This window comes from Plodia interpunctella, chromosome Z, assembly GCF_027563975.2.
Source record: "Plodia interpunctella isolate USDA-ARS_2022_Savannah chromosome Z, ilPloInte3.2, whole genome shotgun sequence".
NCBI classification, from domain to species: domain Eukaryota; kingdom Metazoa; phylum Arthropoda; class Insecta; order Lepidoptera; family Pyralidae; genus Plodia; species Plodia interpunctella.
In genome coordinates, this window is record NC_071324.2 from 10,790,715 (window position 1) to 10,809,799 (window position 19,085).

Below are 19,085 nucleotides of genomic sequence, written 5' to 3' on the forward strand. Positions count from 1 at the left end.
TTTTTCATTTTTATTTCGGTTCCTTTTTCCGACTGGCTGAGGATTTTAGGACGATTAAGTTTAGCTCGTGGAGACCTTTGCGTTTTTTATTATTAAACAACGCTTTGAGAGTAATGAGTTGCTGTATTGTTTTAAGATAAATAAAATCCTAAGGCAGTCTGTTTTGTTTGTACTAATTGAAGCTTGTATATTTTGGCACTTTTTTCTATCCTGTACGGGGATATAGGACAGTCGAAGATGTCATTTAAATATCGAACAAACATTTTGTTTACCATTATATGGTTTGAGAACTGAATAACTTGATTTTCGTATTAGCCAAAGGCAGAACGCATAGCGCTGTGATAGCTTTCTAAGTACTTGTGCACCAATAGGGGCACACAAAGAATTAGCCTATAGCCTATAACCCCCGATTGAGTCATTAATTTTCCTTAGAACAAAAAGTAATGCATTTTTTTACTTTGCCTAAGTATTTTTTTTTTGGTTTGACCATATTAGACTTAGACTAGATATGCTATTATTGTAGATATCAATATGAAACTAAAAAGGATTTGAACACTAGAAACTTCATTTAGTGCTCAAGTCTTACATATAAAAAATTGATCGTATTTCATAAATATAAAATTATATAAAGTTTTCAAATTCCTCTTAGTATAAAGAAACCATATTCCAATAAGTATGAAATGTTGAAAATAGATAGATAGCCTTTTAAATGTATCTTGCCTTTGAAGATTTTTCTGTTTAGTTGTAGTTAGACGTAGAATTATAGTTAGCAACAAAAATAAATTTTAAATCAGTGTTAGGTAAGTTTTACTCTTTTCGTAGTCATAGTTAGATAAATTAAATTTAGGTGTCTTATAGCAAAATGTTATTATAGTGCAACTAAGTCGCATTTTTATTTAATTGCAACGTAGTATGTACGACTATCCTATACTTATGTAAAGTTGCACTAGGGTTGGGCATAGACTCCAGATATATAATATGGTTTGTTTTTCGATATGTGTAATGCCAATCAAAGTCCAGCCTAGATATCGATTCAGATCGTTCCAGCGCGGGCCCTTTCTATATGTATGGGTCGTTCCTACGAGCGATCCGAACGATTAGAATCATAATTTTTCAAATAATAAAGACAAGGATCAATTTTATTACCAAACTTTATAAAATAATTGACCTATACTGTGGTATATAATATCCATTTTATCAATATTTGATTTTAGAAATCCCAGAAATTGACAGATTGTAAAGAAAGCGCCGCCGTGGCGGTTAAAATTAAAACGTACGTAAAAATGAACACTTCTATGAGACGGGAGTGTCAAGTGATCCGAGCAAGTGATAGATCGAAATGGAGGAAATTGAAATACTGAATCGTAAACGTAACAACTGTCACAAGTGCCAACCTTATTTTAAACATGTAATACGTGTGTAACTGCGCTCTGTACTTGTTAACTGTTGCTTTATGTTGTTCTGAAGTATTACCTACCACAGTATAACAAACATTACATATTACTAAAATGTCACTACGCCCGCACAGCGCCAAGAGTCTTTTGTGACACCAAAGTGCTGCACCCGCTGCACCTAACTAAGATGTTAACAGCTTTGTCAATGATAAGTTATGATTATTATGATTACAATCTCCCAAGGATTAAAAATTTTATACACTTTGGCACCATAGCTTCGGTTGGTGTATACCGCATGTGCTGATACTGCCAAACTGCCAAGACACATACAAACTTTTGCTTTGTAGGTTTAGTATACAATACAAGTAAATACAACCGTATTTCTCAAAATCCATGCGTTATTTTCTGTACTCACTCCACCAAACCATTGTGACAATTGTGATTCTTGTGTCGTTCCTTACTCAACTTAGTAAAATAATTACTTGTATACATATATTGAATAATGATATATAATGTGAAAAGATTAATGTCTCGAATTTTAATGTAATGTCTCAGTTGTGTTTTTGGTGTAATTAGATAGATAGAATTTGAAATGAAAATTGTGGTGTCCCTCTAAAAGTATATATATGAACAACTTACGCTTTTACGATAATATATGTATTTTTACTCGCCATTTTCACAATTAATGACGTGTTTTTGACCGTGTTAATTAAATAATCTTTCAAGTTCACATATATAACACATTTTGCCGAGTAATCTTTACACACGAATATCTAATAATAATAACAGAAAATACCTCTTTACGTAGGTTACGTAAGGTACGTTTAAACTGCATTCTAATATATATAGTAAGTATATTTGTTAAAAAATCTTAGAAATAAATTAAATAAATTACCTAAATAGCTTAAATCTTTGACCGTTATGGTTTGGGCCTTCATAAGAATTTTTCATTTAATGAATTTAGTTTTCAAGATACAAAAAACAGATAATACAAGCATTGGCAGCCAATAAAATTATTGCTTCATTGCACACAATGGCGACTAGATCCTTATGGAGCTGGAGGCATATTCTGACGAGAAACAATCATCCATACTCGGATAAGATTTAAAACGGTGGTGTTTTATGAGCGGGGACCCCTTTAGAATAGGGCCTGTGGCAAGTGTCCGAGTTGCCACCATGTAATTACACCACTGGGCACAACTTCAACGTTAGGCCATTGTTTTAGCTTTGGCTCTTATTATTGTAGCGTTAACCATCATTATGCCATCAAATAAAGGGAGTTTGATAACTTTGTAGGTACGTCTGACGAACTTCATGCCGCAAAGCACGACATTCGTCCTCTTGAATTCAATAAAACATAGTTCCAGATTCATGGCTATAATTTAAGATTTTAGGAGAAACTAGATAGTAATTAAGCTCTTTAAATCTCTAACGTGTCGGATGAATCTTACCTATTAATAAGCACATTCTTCTATTCACTACACATCTTAAAATAGATTTACAGTATTTATTGTATTTCCCTTTAAATATACCATTGTTAAAAGTCAGATAACTAGTTGGTAATATTAGATACAGTGAGCTTTAGCTTCCCATGTTTCATTCTACAGTGGCATAGAGTTAGATGAACAATGAAAATTGTATTATGTACTTTTATACAGGGTGGCAGTGTAAATACCGTTGTCACTTAAACCACGAATATTTAATCTTCAATGATACAACATTAATCATATATAAAACTCATCCGTCACTGAGTGACTGACTGACAGACAACGTACAGCCGAAACTACTGGCCGTAGAAAGCTGAAATAAAGTAGGAGAGTACTAAGAAGGGATTTCCTAAAATTCCCACGGGAAACGTGATTTTACTCACGTAGTTGTGGGTAAAAGCTAGTATATCTTATACCGCCTATTACTCAGTCGCAACGCGGTTTGTCCGCCCCGCTTTCAGCCACTGATAATCTTCCACTCTACCTACACTTGTCCCACATTATTGAGATTCGAGAGATCGAACGCCGACGAGATGCATGATGAAAATTGCGTAGTTAGTATAAGTGCTTTTATTTACCGCTATTAAAAACCAATGTATGCCGAATCCGTCAAAGGTAGGCAAATTTTTCCGCGATAGTGTGGAACCGACAAACTAACGATTATTCCATTTATAAATACATAACACGTTTTTAGTAAAAAAAAATCGTTATTTTCATAGGTTTTGTACTTTACTCATGATACTAAACCTCTGATTTGAAGATAACGGTGTTCACCCTAACACCCTGTATTTGCCTATCTTTGTTTAAGATTTAAAAATCTACTCAAAATAAGAGTATTCAAGCTTGAAAATTCATTAGTATATTGGTATAAAAATAATGTGTTTTATATATCAATGAATTTCCAAGCTATAGTTGGTTTGATATAATATTTTAAATCTGTGTTATTGTCTGTTGAAATTATACACTACCTACATATTATTAAAACATAAAATATAATAAAGATTTTTTTTCTGACAAAGAGCTAAATCCTAACTTTTTATAAAAAAAGACAACTTCCGGTAACCCCAGGTAAATTCCGTTATAGCAAGTCTTGATCGATAGATTGGATTGATAGATAGATTTGATCGAAAGGTGAATCTATAGCATCAATTAATAAATAGGGCAATTTCAATACTCGACGGTACAGACATAAGCATATGCTTACCAGCTGCGCTTCCGTGGAATGGGAATTTCGGGATAAAAAGTATCCTAAATCTTATTTCTGGTTATATTCTACCCCCGTATACCAAATTTCGTAACTATCCGTTCAGTACATTTTGCGTGGAAGAGTAAAAAACTACATATACACATTACATAACGAACTTTCGCAGGATGTTTAATGACTGGCACTATTCTTTCTAAAAATAGGTAGGTACCTACGTATTTTATAGCGCGCGTGGTCCTTCTTAAAATACAAATCGGAATAGGGGCCGCGCGCGGGGCCCTTTTAAATCTATGGAACCTTACCATATCATACATATTCGCGTTCGTGAATGAAACGAACGAAACGAACAACATAAAACGTAGAGCATAAAAATAATTTGACGTATGTCCGATTGTCTTTGATAGTCTATGAAAATCATCTTTCTCTTTCTAATTTCAAGTGCGACATTTGGGAGCAAATGTCTTTCTTTTGAGGCAGCACGTGTAGACGCGGACAAGTACTACCTTATTATTTCGATAAAACTATTTAGGTAAAAATATCGTTTCAGCTATTATTCCTACATTTAACTTCAGTAATTTCGTCGGCGAAAGACCCAGATTAGTTAATGAGTGATTTGTTTAAGTGGCAGGTTATGAAAGAAACGTGCAAAATATCTTCTGAATGAATTGATTAGTTTTTAGTTCTTTGAGGTAACTACCTGTACCTATAAGTTAAATATGTCTGTTGCAGTTTAGAAATAATGCCGTCGGACGCGAAGAAAAGGGCACAACAGAAGAAGAAGGAACAAGCTAGTAACAGAAACAAAAAAACCGTGGCGAGGGTTACCAACGACGAGAATGGCGACTCCGCGACCAACGGTACCGTCAAGGAAGACCGAGAGTTGACCGCTGAAGGTGAGTCATTTGATTTATCTCATATAATATGCAGTAATTATACAGGCTTTCTCAGGGTAGCACATAAGTAATTTATTTAGTAACTTTGTATCCTAACCTAAAAAGGTTTATAATTTCCATAGATGGAATCAATGATTCATCTTAGTTCCAAGTACACGCCACAATAAAACAAATAATTTTTCAATAATTATGCATGATTCAGTTTTCTTAAACAAGTAAGTAATGCTGCTTTTTATCTGAATCAGTTTAATTTTGTACACATAAATACCTATACATGGTGTGGATTTTATTCTATCTTGGATTATTTGCTACATTTGGCTATCAATTAGTGTGCAAAAGAAGTAAAATAAAAAAGTTCTCATTCTGAAGAAATGTCTCTGGACTGGAACACAAAACTATAAATTTCTCAAAAATTTTATTACACTTATTTACATTATAGTGTAACATCATAAAAAATATAAACAACTGTAGTGTAACATCATAAAAAATATAAATAACAACAACAAATGGCTATAAAGTTCTGAAAATTACATGTTTCTAAGTAGAACTACGAAGAATGTCATAGAATGTCATAGTTTTGTTGTTCAATGTTGTCTTTTGTTCATCAAACAAGATGTTCAGTTGTTTATTATTGTAAATCGCTTATCAGATTTTCTGTAAAACCTTAAAATAAATATGTAAGTAGCTGTTTAAATTGTTTGTTGTACTTATCACACATGTATTTAATTTACATTTCAAATTCAATGTGATATACAATTTATGGATCAAAAAAAGAAAGAGATGAATTTTTTGGTGGAGTGGTCTTCATCCTTCATCTCAGTGGTAAGATACATATTATCACTACTGTTTCCAACGAAGATAGGTAGGCATTTTTTTAACTCCAGTCCAGAATTTTGTACCTGCTTGATGTTTACCCTCACAGGAAATGCTGTTGTTGCCTATCACCTGTCAAGGCTTTTTACACCTTAGTCAGCTATAAAAAAAAATTTGAAACTTTCCTTCATTCAATTTGTCATGATCAATTGAAATTAGCTCAGCAGGGAAACAACAATAGGAATCAAATACTTTTTATTGCTTTAAATGCTTCTTAAGAAAGAAGTGTTACATCACTATTTGGACACCCAATGGACACTGCAATACACAACAATAAGTGCTTTTTTAATGACAATGTTTACTGGTCCATGACATTGCAATAAAAAGTTGATTGGTTAATGATTGACGACACCAAGATATATATGTTGGGCTTAGTATTTTTTAGTTTTATTTGATTAACTTTATTGTTAATTAAATAAAAGTAATAAAAATTTGGCCAAATGAGTTCCATAGAGTAAGCATGGTTACTTATCTACTGATATTATCAAATCCTTCTATGTCTTTCCTTGGCTGTGATTTTACGACCACCTGCCGATAAACATTTTATGGAATGATGTTGCCTTTATAAGATCTTAAGGCCTTGACAGGTGACTGAGTTATCACCTTGTACGACTACCACGGGGCTATAAAGTTGTTCTGTTCTAGTGTGGAATCACACTCCCATTAATATAAATCTTACCCACCATCACACCAAGTCTTCACACCAGTTAAGGTGGAGAAAAACTGTTGTCCTATCCTATTTTGATTTTTAGAAGAATGAAATTAAGAATTGAATTAAATGCCTTGTTTTTTTTCTAGAGGCGCTATGTCTCAAGTTGGAAGAGGAAGCGAAGATGAACTCCGAAGCGCGGTCATGCACCGGATCGCTGGCTGTCCACCCGCGGTCCCGAGACATCAAGATAGCCAACTTCTCCATTACCTTCTACGGTAGTGAACTGCTGCAGGACACGCTACTCGAGCTCAACTGCGGGAGACGATATGGCTTGGTCGGTCTTAATGGCTGTGGTGGGTATTTTTGTCAAACCCTTTTTTATTTGCCTCTAGCTGCGCCCCGTAGCTTCGCTCCTGTATGAATTTTGTGATAAAAAGTGCCCTATGTGTTATTCCAGTTTATTTTCTACCCGTGTACCAAATTTCATAACAATCAGTCCAGTAGATAATGCGTGAAGAGGTAACAAACAAACTTACCTTTGCATTTATAATATTAGTTGGGATTTAGTTATCCACTGATGGATAGATCATTCATTGACACAGGTCTCGATCAAGGGCACACAGTCTTTCATGGATTTCTTGATGTTTCGTATTCCCATACTCATGGAAGTTTCGGGAAATCCTGTCTTGCATAACTTAAGATAACCAACCTTTACTTATGAAACGTCCATAGCTCGGCGAATGGATATACACGTGATGCGCGGTCTTAAGGCTAAATGGTCTGGGGAAAGGTCCCAATTTTAGGCGACATATAAAAAAATAATGTGTTTATTGTTGCGGAGTCGAAAATTAACCCAAATGCAATCAAAGAACTGTATATATTTTTTTTATGGCGTTTTTATAAATAAAATACCCATTTCCTTGTTTTCGATTGACTCATATACAGGGTGAAATTTTGTACTTTTATACTACAGAAGGTCAGACATGGTTTCTTAGTCTATGTTCAGCTAAGCGAAATGTTGGCTCGATGTCGTCATACGTACATATAATATGTGTGCCAATGGTCTTATAACTAAGGATGGCAAAGACCGAAGTGCAGGAGAAAAAGTAGGAAAGCGGACCATGCTAGTATGCAGATTTTATTACGAAGTTTTTCTTCAACGTTTCTTCTTGTTTTTAATGAAAAACAAGAAGAAACGAATGATTGCACATTGAGATTTAAAAAAAAACACAATTCGTTTTTCGAACTCATGTGGTAGATTACGATTGGACCTGGGACTTTTCGATAACCATTGCTGCTTCAGATTCCAATGAACAGTATTTTGAAAAACAAAAGGTGCTTTATTCCTAAATAGTTTATTTTTAGTTTTTAATACACCATTCTAATTTCAACAACTGCACTGTTTACATTGCTTTGTTATACAACAGTGTTGCAATCACAAGGTCATCGATCACAATCATACAGTGCATTAAGTTGAAGTGCAGCAGCGAAGGCTATTTGGCTGGCTTGTGTACGCGAAACTATATTTCATATTGTTTTTCTATACTTAATATCTATCCCTGTTATTTATAAAACAATTAAAGCATAATAACTTCTGTAACTAACGCACTTTATAAAATGTGGCATTGACCTAAAGAGAAAATCCATAGTATATTATGTTTTAACTTTTTATGAATAGCAGGATATTTATAATATCTGTAGAAGTACTATAAAAACGCAAGAACCATTTGTATTCTGATATGTTTTTTATGAATAAACCACCTTTTATCGTGAAAAACAAGTCTCGGGCGGCCGCTAAACAATATAAAATAGTTGCTATATGTTTTGTGCATTTGTTTTGATAAACATGTCACTGACTTCGTTATTGTGTGTCTGTCTGTATGTTTGCACTCAGATTGCACATACAAAATGATTTAATGTGGCTTTCACAGTTGATTAATTGGCCCACGCGGGCGCGGGAAGTCCCGTGCAATGCGAGTATCAAAATGAACAAAAAAAAATTGCATGTATGTAATACGTATGGCGATTGTAACGTCTTCACAATAGTGGCAGACAGTGCCCAGGGCCTCTATCCTCAGGGGGCTCTGAAGCACCGACAATTGTACAATGTTGTTCCTTATTACATGACATGTACCTATAAATTAGTTACGTTGTATTGGTATTGCATATAAGCAATGCCTATTTCAACAATATATATTTATTGTCTGTATGTATGTATATTATTTAAAATTTATTGTGTTCTGTGTGAATTTTGTCTAATCTTTGCAAGTTAGGCTTGGCTCTCTGTCTATATCATATGGCATAATGTGCTTCATTCTAAATATCAGTGTAGTTATGACTCCATTGGTTACAAAGCGACTACGCTGAATGCAACAAGAAACTAGCAAAGATGAGAGTGGGAGAGGGAGGGAGGGAGGCAGTAAATGCTACGGGCCTCGCGCCTTAGGGGGCCCCGCGCCTGTACTGTCTGTATGTTAACTTTCTGTGTATGTCCTCAGGGAAGTCCTCACTACTAGCTGCCCTGGGCCGCCGTGAGGTCCCGATTCCGGAGCACATCGACATTTTCCACTTGACCAGGGAAATGCCTGCCTCAGACAAGACTGCTTTGCAATGCGTGATGGAGGTCGACGAGGAAAGAATTAAGTTAGAGAAACTCGCTGAGGAACTGGCGCATTGCGAAGATGACGGTCAGTTAATTCATTATGGCCATAGGCCTGTGTGCGTAGTGTGACTTTGCTATTTATATCTCGCCATCCAGTCGATTCACAGTGAGACGCAGGTAAAACCAATCACAGTGCGCAATTGTTACCCAACGACAAAGCACGCAATGTGATTGGTTCGCTTCGCTTCATCTCACTTCAAATCGATTCGAGTGAAATGCAAAATGCCTTCTGATCGCTCCGTTGCGGTGTCGCAGCGCGTTACCGCTCTGTTGTTTTACATAGGGTTTGACATTGACGTGCGTTGACGTACGTCGAAATTCCTTACAATATTTGATTTGTTCTCCATTAATCCTTTCTAGTATCAAAATTATCAGTATAATATTACCACATGAGTGAAAAGTATGTAATAAATTAATCTTATAAAGATTAATATGTGCAAAATTTTGTACAGATGCCCAGGAGCAACTAATGGATGTCTACGAGCGTTTGGACGACCTCAGCGCTGACACGGCGGAGGCGCGCGCTGCCAACATTCTTCACGGTCTAGGCTTCACTAAGGCTATGCAACAGAAAGCCACCAAAGATTTCTCTGGAGGTAACTTTCATGTACACACACTGCGTCAAACAAGCCAAAAATGTCGGCTCCACACTGTCGCTAAAGAGTTTGTCGAACTTTGGCGGATTCGGTATACATTGCGGAGCTGGCGTTACATTCAAATTCTGACTATATGAAATAATCAGATATAAACTATATCTGATTTTAGTAGATATTAGTATTTATCGATGTAAAATTGAGCACACATGAGCTTATTACTGCTATTTTTTTTTTATTAATATACTCTAAATATATCAATGGTAAAGTTTTTCGGTAAATAATAGTTAATTGTTGATCTAATTGGGTATTTTTGTATCAATGTTCAGGTTGGCGGATGCGTATCGCGTTAGCTCGCGCGTTGTACGTGAAACCTCATTTATTACTTCTGGACGAGCCGACTAACCATCTGGATCTAGACGCCTGCGTGTGGCTTGAAGAGGAACTCAAACAGTTAGTACCACTCATTAGAATTCATGTCTCTCGTCTGAGCATTTAATCGGTTTCTTCCTCAGCAATTAGAGCGTCGGAGCCCGATCTCTAACTCATTAGAATTCATCATCATCTCTCCCTAATTCATAAAAAAGATAAAGCATTCTCTAAAGTAAATTTTGTCTCGTTCTCGAAAGTGTGACAGTGACAAAACATACTTTAGTTAAGCATATTATATGCTTTAACTTTTCTATGAATAACGAGGTAAAAGTATTTATCTTCGTATCCCAAAATAATGTTTAATAATTTTCCTTTCTCAGCTATAAAAGGATCCTAGTGCTAATATCACACTCTCAGGACTTTTTGAACGGCGTGTGCACGAACATAGTTCACATGAGTAAGCGCCGGCTCAAGTACTACACGGGGAACTACGAGGCGTTTGTCAAGACCCGCTGCGAATTACTGGAGAATCAAATGAAGCAGTACAATTGGGAACAAGACCAAATTGCTCATATGAAGGTAAGATTTAGGCTTAAAGTGGGTTTAATGTTATGGCTAACATGTGGAACTTTTTATTTTATGAGTCTAACTGACCCCTGTTATGTTAAGATGAAAAAATATTTTTTTTAGATCAACCTGTGTTGTATGTTCTACTATATCTATTTGTTATAGAATATAGTATTATTGAGTTAGTATTCCATAAGTCTCGAAATTACTTTGGGGCTAAATCTGTCTGTGTGCTTTGCCCCTATATATTTATTATTTTAATGTACAATACTTAGCTAAGAAAGTATTGTTGTGGAGAAAAATAAAGTTTATTTATTTCGACAGAATTACATAGCAAGATTTGGTCACGGCTCAGCCAAATTAGCTCGACAGGCTCAGTCCAAAGAGAAGACTCTAGCCAAAATGATCGCCCAAGGCCTCACAGAAAAGGTCATCGACGACAAGACCCTCAATTTCTACTTCCCATCGTGTGGAAAAGTACCACCGCCCGTTATTATGGTCCAGGTTTGTATCAATATACCTAAAAAACTTCATATCAGAGAACTACTTTTTTTTTTGTTAACTCTTCTGTTTTTTTTTCAGAATGTGTCATTCAGGTATTCAGACAACGGCCCCTGGATCTACAAGAATCTAGAATTCGGTATTGATCTAGACACAAGGTTAGCCTTAGTGGGACCGAATGGTGCGGGCAAATCCACTTTGCTGAAGCTACTCTATGGGGATGTAAGTGTAGTGAATATTTCATATTTCAGTGGATATGGAGTGGACCTGCTTTAGGGCGGAACCACACGCCATGTATTTTAAAATAATGCATGAGTAGATAATAGCAGTCATAGCATTTTAGAATTTAGACATTCACTTGACAATTTTAGTATTTGTCAAAAAATATACTACCGAGTACTTCGGAACAAAAAATTCATAAAAGTAATGCCGAAATAAACTCATTTAAACAATGTTGGTCCTATTACGCCAGAAGCGTTTCTTTTATGTTTTTCAAAAATAAAAACAAATAACTTTCAGTTGGTGCCGTCAACCGGTATGATCCGCAAGAACTCCCATCTCCGCATCGGGCGGTACCACCAACACTTACACGAATTGCTGGACCTAGACCTCTCCCCGCTCGACTACATGATGAAGGAGTTCCCCGAAGTGCGAGAGAGAGAGGAGATGAGGAAGATCATCGGCAGATACGGCCTCACTGGACGACAACAAGTAAGGTTCATTTTATTCCTAAAACTACTTCGCCGTTTAAGATATTCATATGGGAATTATTCATACTAGAAACAAATACAATCATTGATATTATATCAAATGCGCGAAACAACTGGATGTAGAAAGTTGTTCCAGATTGCGGGGCGTCTGTAGTCTAATGGAAAAAAGATGAGAAGGGGTTTCCGTGAATTTTAGTTGAATAAGTAGTTTCGCCGATGTAGGAATTCAGTATATTATAAAATTTATATTTATAAAAATTATTATAATTTATAAAAATTACAACATTTCAGCTTTTAGGATTGCATTCAAATCCGTCCAGTACATTTTGGAAAATGACGACGAAAATTTAATGATTAAACATGTATTGTGTGCATAATAAATAGAATTCGTACATTAAATAATAAAACACCATATATGGGTATAGGATGTTTTATTATTTTAATTTAGGGCTGAAAATTATGACGTTATTTTTATACCTATGTCTCTTTGTCAGGTATGTCCAATGCGTCAGTTGTCCGACGGGCAGCGTTGCCGCGTGGTGTTCGCGTGGCTGGCGTGGCAAACCCCGCACCTTCTGCTACTGGACGAGCCTACTAACCACTTGGATATGGAGACCATCGACGCCTTAGCCGACGCCGTCAACGAGTTCGACGGCGGCATGGTCCTCGTCAGCCACGACTTCAGGCTTATTAACCAGGTATCCACTTAGATCTTTGGGAATCTAAAGCATAAAGGGCGAACATAACAGCGGTGAGAAAATCTGTGGCTTTATTCAGGTTTACCTTAGCTGAACTGCTGCTTTTTGGGTTACAGTAATAAAAATAATGAATGTTGATATAAGAAGTATCTTATGTCAGTGGAATAATATAGAGCTGCCTACTGATGAAAGATTTTTGAAAATCTGCTGTGTATTTCCGAAAACACACATCGTTGAGTGCATCTTCGACACGTATTACACTAGAAGTTCGCCGCGAACTTGCGAACTTAGACCTCGCGAACACATTTTTTTTTTATAAAATTGACAATTTAATCGATTTTGTTGCCCCAAGAACTTAAAATTTTATATTGACAGATCCTACACACCTTATAAATTTCATCAAAATCAGACCAACGGTTCCAAAGTTATCGCTTTACAAACATACACACAAAAAATTTATTTTTGCCCCAAGTTGATTGGTAATAATGGGGCACTTTTTGCACAAACTTCAGAACACTTTCTCTTTGTTATATAGATTTTTGTGTACATATAATATTACTGATTACAGGTCGCAGAAGAAATCTGGATTTGCGAGAATGGGACCGTCACAAAATGGGAGGGAGGCATCCTTAAGTACAAGGACCACCTTAAGTCCAAGATCCTTAAGGACAACGCGGACAACGCAGCCAGGATGCGAAAATAGTGAAATTCCTTAGCTTACATGGGCCTGAGTCTGGGCGTACTTTGACGTTAACTTAGAAAGATTTCTACAAAACGCCCGCGATATAATTCTAATTGATCGATAATTACGTGACACCGAAAACTGAGCTGTCGAAATAATGACAGAATGCGCCAAGAAAGAATTACTACGGGCTAAGTGGGGGTTAGCATTTCACATCTCACCATCGAATCGATTCGATAGTGAGATGTGAAATGGCGAAGTGAAATGCTAACCCGCACTAACCCCTCTGATAGCTATCTCAAAACCAGATTTTGTTGATGACATCAAAATCTAATATTTACTGTGTATTAGTATCTAAAATGAATGAATTATTGATTTTGAACACTATTGGACAGTTTCTCTAATGTTGCTTAGCTTTCGGAGTCTTATCGACAGTCCACAACGCTGTGTTCACTTCAAGCTGGTACTTAACACGGAAAATGTTATGTGGCGGGCCTTACAGTACGTTTACATGTTCGCCAAACGTTGCGGCGATTAGTCGTAAATATCGATAGTATATAGACCGTAAATAAACTCCGAAAGTTTTCAAAGTGAGACGCAGCTACCAATCGGATTGCGGTGTGGTTGTCGTCGCATCACAATGTCACATAGATTGGTTCGTTTCGTTTCACTTTCGAAACTCGATGGTCGATATTGAAGCAGAGTATGATTTGGCTCAATGAGTCACTGCTGTCGAATATTTCACAAATAAATGAAAACATTTCAAGATATGGCTAAAACTAGCTTAATACAATGCCTTGATTTTGCTAACATGTAAACTTTAAAAAACTGAACTGAACTTAAATTTATCGAATGGGTTGCAAGTTCATTATCGTGATTCTAAGTCGAGGAGTACGCTTCATCGATTCGGCTATTAGCTTAACGATTCTCGACTATCTCTGTTACAGCACAGTATGAGAAAATGAATTCTCATTATCTCGTGCAGATCTCCACGACATCTACTGGCCTTGGCATGAATGTTACAAAAAAAAAAAAATGAAATTTCTCATTTAACAAAAATGTGATAAAAAGTTCATCGAGGCCAGATTAGAACGCGGCCCCATCTCTCAGTCGTGCTCCGTTGTTTTGACGTCCGTCGACGGACGACGCGCAAATTGCATGTAAATGTCGTGTGTACGTCAACGCACGTCATTGTTAAACATATGGAAACCAACGGAGCACGACGAAACAACAATGGGGCCTGGCTCTTAAATCGTTAAAAGTAGCGTAAAGACAGTTTAAACTGTCCACAATATAATGTAAAGGGTCCATAAAGCAATATTAACAATAACTTAATACATGAATATATTTTGCTTATAGATTTTTCGCTCGATTGTGTACGCACACCAATGTATGATGACGTCATTAGTGTAATGTATAATGTATATTTTTGGATAGGCTTATTAACATTTTTGGCAATTGACTTCCCATTTAACAGCTTCTCGGATAATACTAAATTTTGATTGAATTTATTGTGATTGGCAGAATTAGGATTAGAAATATCAAATTCAGCTATGTCTATATCTTTATGCATGAGTAAATGTCCAGCTAGAGATATTGTGAATAGGTTGATCTTAGATTGTCGCATGCTTCTTGCGAACCTTGTTGTACTTTAAAATTAATCTATTTGTGGTTGTTCAGCGCACGAGGGTTTAGTGTCCGCCGTTACAGTTTTCAAATTGTCCAAATCGCAAAATGTCCGATATCTTTCCATTTCGCAGGACGTCTTTTTTGCACAATTTGTAATTTTCAAAGTTAAACATCATAGGCGTAAACCATTTAGCCACAACCAATGTGATTCTCATAACCAGACCTGTAAAGTCCGGCGCCATTTTGAATTTGGTCGCTCGAGTTGAGGCTCTTTGTCTCAAGGCTGTTTTATTTTTTCCTTGAAACAGATGTCATCAATCACCTTAATTCCACTTTAATATTCGGTTGTTTTAGTTGTGGTGTCTTGAGCCGTAGGCGCTTAGATGTTCTACACTTTTTTCTATATCTATAGGCTTTGAGCCTATGATGACCTTGGCTTTAATTTCTTTTAACATCAGTATTCGCTCTCTCAAAATGTTGTCAAAATGTAAACGTTATGAAATTATCTAATTTTAAACATTCACAATCGGTCTGGAACTATATCATGTTATTAATCGTACCGGTGGAAATTCCTGACCGATATATTTATGTTAACTTCCCGCCAATTTACGTATAATTGTTGTTATTGTATATTATTTCCAAATCAATTATTATATAGTGATTCGCCGAATATTTTATTGTTTATTGTGTTATTGCATTAATGGTACGTTTTTACATACTCTAACTCTAAGCACAATATCTGGATTATACATCAATTAACATTCAGGAGGACACGGGACTGCTATGGCAGTAACAAAAAGTCTCGTGCACACCGAATCAATCTGCAGTACTTAAGTAAAGTTAACGTAAATGCCGCATATGTGTTCGGTGGTCACGGGCCTTAATATATCATGTCTCATCAAGTGTGCGCTGAAATGTTAATACTTGAAGGCCCACTGAAATATTTTAGCTATCCTTGGTATATTTAAAAAATGCGAAGTACTTTAGTGTAAGGTCGCTGGGATTATGTTAAAATTACATAACATCCATTTGTTCCATCGTTCAGGTGAATAAACTTTTCATTCATTATTCTTTGCCAAAAATGCTTCCGATGTGCATTCAATGACCTCTCTCAGTGCTGATCACTCTGCCCTCATACACACATCACAAATATTCAAAAAAGGAACTTATACCAGCTGAAAAGTAACGACAATTTGGCAAATTTCGACGTACAATGCTGGTTTTTTCTTGCGGAAATGAAAAGCACAGATACAAACTGCGCAATGTACGTTCACTCTCTTAGGCATCTGTTTTGAGTTGGTCGAGCGTGTTTATGGCGGCGGTGTCTTTAGTATATAACCTATGACTTTATAATACAGTTATATCATTATGTTGTTTTCTTATGGCTAACAATTATATCATACTGAATTTCACTGCACATAGCTTTGATTTGGCACGCGTACGCGCATTTTATAATCACCCATAATAAATTTAACATTTGGATGCTAATTTATATCTGAACGAGTGGCTTGTGTTGTGTACAATAGTGAGAAATATACACCAATTTACACCATTGAACGTAAGTAGTTATGTAAATATGTTTTAGAACCACTGTTGACGGAGATAGTCGCTTATACCACTTTGTGATCGACAAATATAGAATTGTGATTATTTCGGCTGCCTAATAATAATTAATAATAGTGGTGTTAAAATAATTGTAGTAAAATGGCGTGTCAAGTTCACCTTAAATCATATTTTCGCCATGTCCATGACTATATTATTTGAAAAATGTAATAATGTTAGATTTTTCTAATAATATAACGATAAGATAGCCACACGAAAATTTACTGTATGCTGAAAACGCTATCCGTATTTATTTTCCGTACGTGTTTGACATGTGTGTTATTTTGTAAAAACAATACTCAAATTTCAACTGTACGATTTAAATAGGTAGGATAAACAGTTAACTTATTTATTGCCTGGCCAATAATGTTGTGCCACTTCTATGGTCATGTTTTCACATGAAACATTATGCATAACTTAAAATTTTCATTGCTTAAATATTGAATTCTAAATTTAAATACGATTTGTACTTTTAAAAAATAACACATGTGACAAGCCGAGCTAACGATAGCATTTGTTGCGTAAGTATAATGTTAATTAGTATTATCCGTAATCCAACCACAGGGCTCACATTAAAATTCATGTAACTCGACCATTATTAGGCTAAAGGTGTTTTCCCACGAGATGTAACAATCACATGGCTCTGTTTCTGCGGACGCCCACGATTGGCCGATTTTTGCGTGTTGTCGCGTTGTGGAAAAACACATGTAGTGACTATTCCATATAAAGCTATGCGTGTAAAGCTAAATAGTATGTACTGCGTTTTATTTTTACGGAGTGTGATCCGGAAAATTATTTTATCATGGGTTGAACAGTAACAAAACAAAGTCTATTGACAACACAACCACAGGTAATTTAACTTAATTACTCACAAATGCATTTCATCATTTTCAGCTATGGAAGGTTGGTTTATGTACTTATAAGAAACCAAGTAATATAAAATAAACAGTAGCACGTTGATATAACCATAGCTTATATTGACTAGTGACCCCTAGTAATAGGTAGCGAAATTATGCCTTAAACATAGTTCCCAATAGCGTATTTTTATGATGCCGTGCTGCCTCACCCTACATGTTACGATTGTAAGATTGTATATTTTTAACATGTTATACACCCATTTCATATTATATATTATATTCACGGTTAACCATTTTTAGATATAGCGCGCGAATAATAGGTGTTGCCAGAAAAGTCAAAAAGAAAAGTCCAATAAAGTGGTATCTAACACTGCCGCAATATAAGCAAGATGGGGGCAACATTTCTTTTCAAAATTCAAAATATAAATACTTCGAGATGCGCTTTTATTTGGCGTTGATAAAAATTTGATGCGGCCTCACTTGCTTTTGATGGCAGAACAGATGACTTAGGAATAGCATTTTATTGTATGTACACATAAACAATAAATTCCAACAGTATGAATTAATTGTTCACGTCTATTCTAAAGTAGCGCCAATGCTATTTGCCGTCATGTTATCATACACCGAGGGAACACACGAATCTATTCGAAATGTGGCGCAGCGAACAATGGCATTTCAGTTTGGTTGTCGTTGCGTCAAAATGGCGCAATGTGACTGGTTCGGTGTGTCTCATTTCGAATATATTCGATGGTGAGAAGTGAAATGCTAACCCGCACTTCGCCCACCGATTACTGTACTGATGTTAACACGACAACTCTGTCATGTTAATACGCTGTTTTATATATAGTGTTGTGAGTGTGATATTACAGTCTTACAAAGCAACCATGGTCCAACTGGTGCTTTGCATTGTTCATTGAACTTTGCGTAATATTCCTGTTGCTAAAGCCCGGTTTGCATTATGACTAGGTTATGTGGAAGTGTTAATTACTGGTGTTAAGTACTATACTTGGACACGCTCTAATCACAGCTTGTCCACAGTGTGTACATAATACATTTAATCAAAATGCCAACCGGGCTTAAGCTTCTCCAGAGTATACATGTGATAATGCATCTTGGGATTTATTGATTTGGCTAACCCAGCCAGGGTTAACCAAATCAATAAATCCCAAGAGGCAAGAGGTTCTTGTATGAAAGAGCACGTAATTCCATACAGACTGAAGTTGCAATAACTTGCTATCTATTACAACATAATAGTGGTTGATTTTTTTGGCAACCCTAGAATGTTCTTGACAAAAAACTATGGTTATACTGGTTATGTTGTAACTATTTACCTATAAAATGTTATTATTACAGGCAATAACAATGTAGTTCAATTTAAATCTTAATTTATATTATTATATACAGATGAAATATGTATTTTAATATGTATTGCATGCACAGATAGAACTAGGGCCCGTTACGTCATTCTCGTAGGTTACCGTTAATTACTTACACCATTTTATTTATGTACGATGTGGTCTCCAAAATATTCCGGAAACCTTCGGTTCTTACATCTTCACCCAATTTTGATCGTTGTCTTGTAAATATTAATAAAGGATCAAAATTAAAAACAGTGACTTTATTTATTAACACACACATACCGGACATACCTTACCACCAATTTGTCACTACACAACTATTATCGTAGGTTTGGCACTCAGAAGCTTGAA

At 35.9% G+C, this 19,085-nt stretch overlaps 1 protein-coding gene across 1 annotated transcript; it reads left to right on the top strand.

The window, feature by feature from the left end:
* Positions 1 to 4,520: 4,520 nt before the first annotated feature.
* On the top strand, positions 4,521 to 18,986 carry LOC128682791 (uncharacterized protein). Its single transcript, XM_053767644.2, has 12 exons — positions 4,521 to 4,614; positions 4,815 to 4,978; positions 6,650 to 6,856; positions 9,002 to 9,190; positions 9,618 to 9,761; positions 10,088 to 10,211; positions 10,511 to 10,709; positions 11,022 to 11,201; positions 11,280 to 11,420; positions 11,718 to 11,909; positions 12,403 to 12,606; positions 13,175 to 18,986. Exons 2-12 carry the CDS (start codon positions 4,825 to 4,827, stop codon positions 13,307 to 13,309), a joined length of 1,869 nt encoding a protein of 622 aa, XP_053623619.1. The 5' UTR covers positions 4,521 to 4,614; positions 4,815 to 4,824; the 3' UTR covers positions 13,310 to 18,986.
* The last annotated feature ends 99 nt before the right edge of the window (positions 18,987 to 19,085 follow it).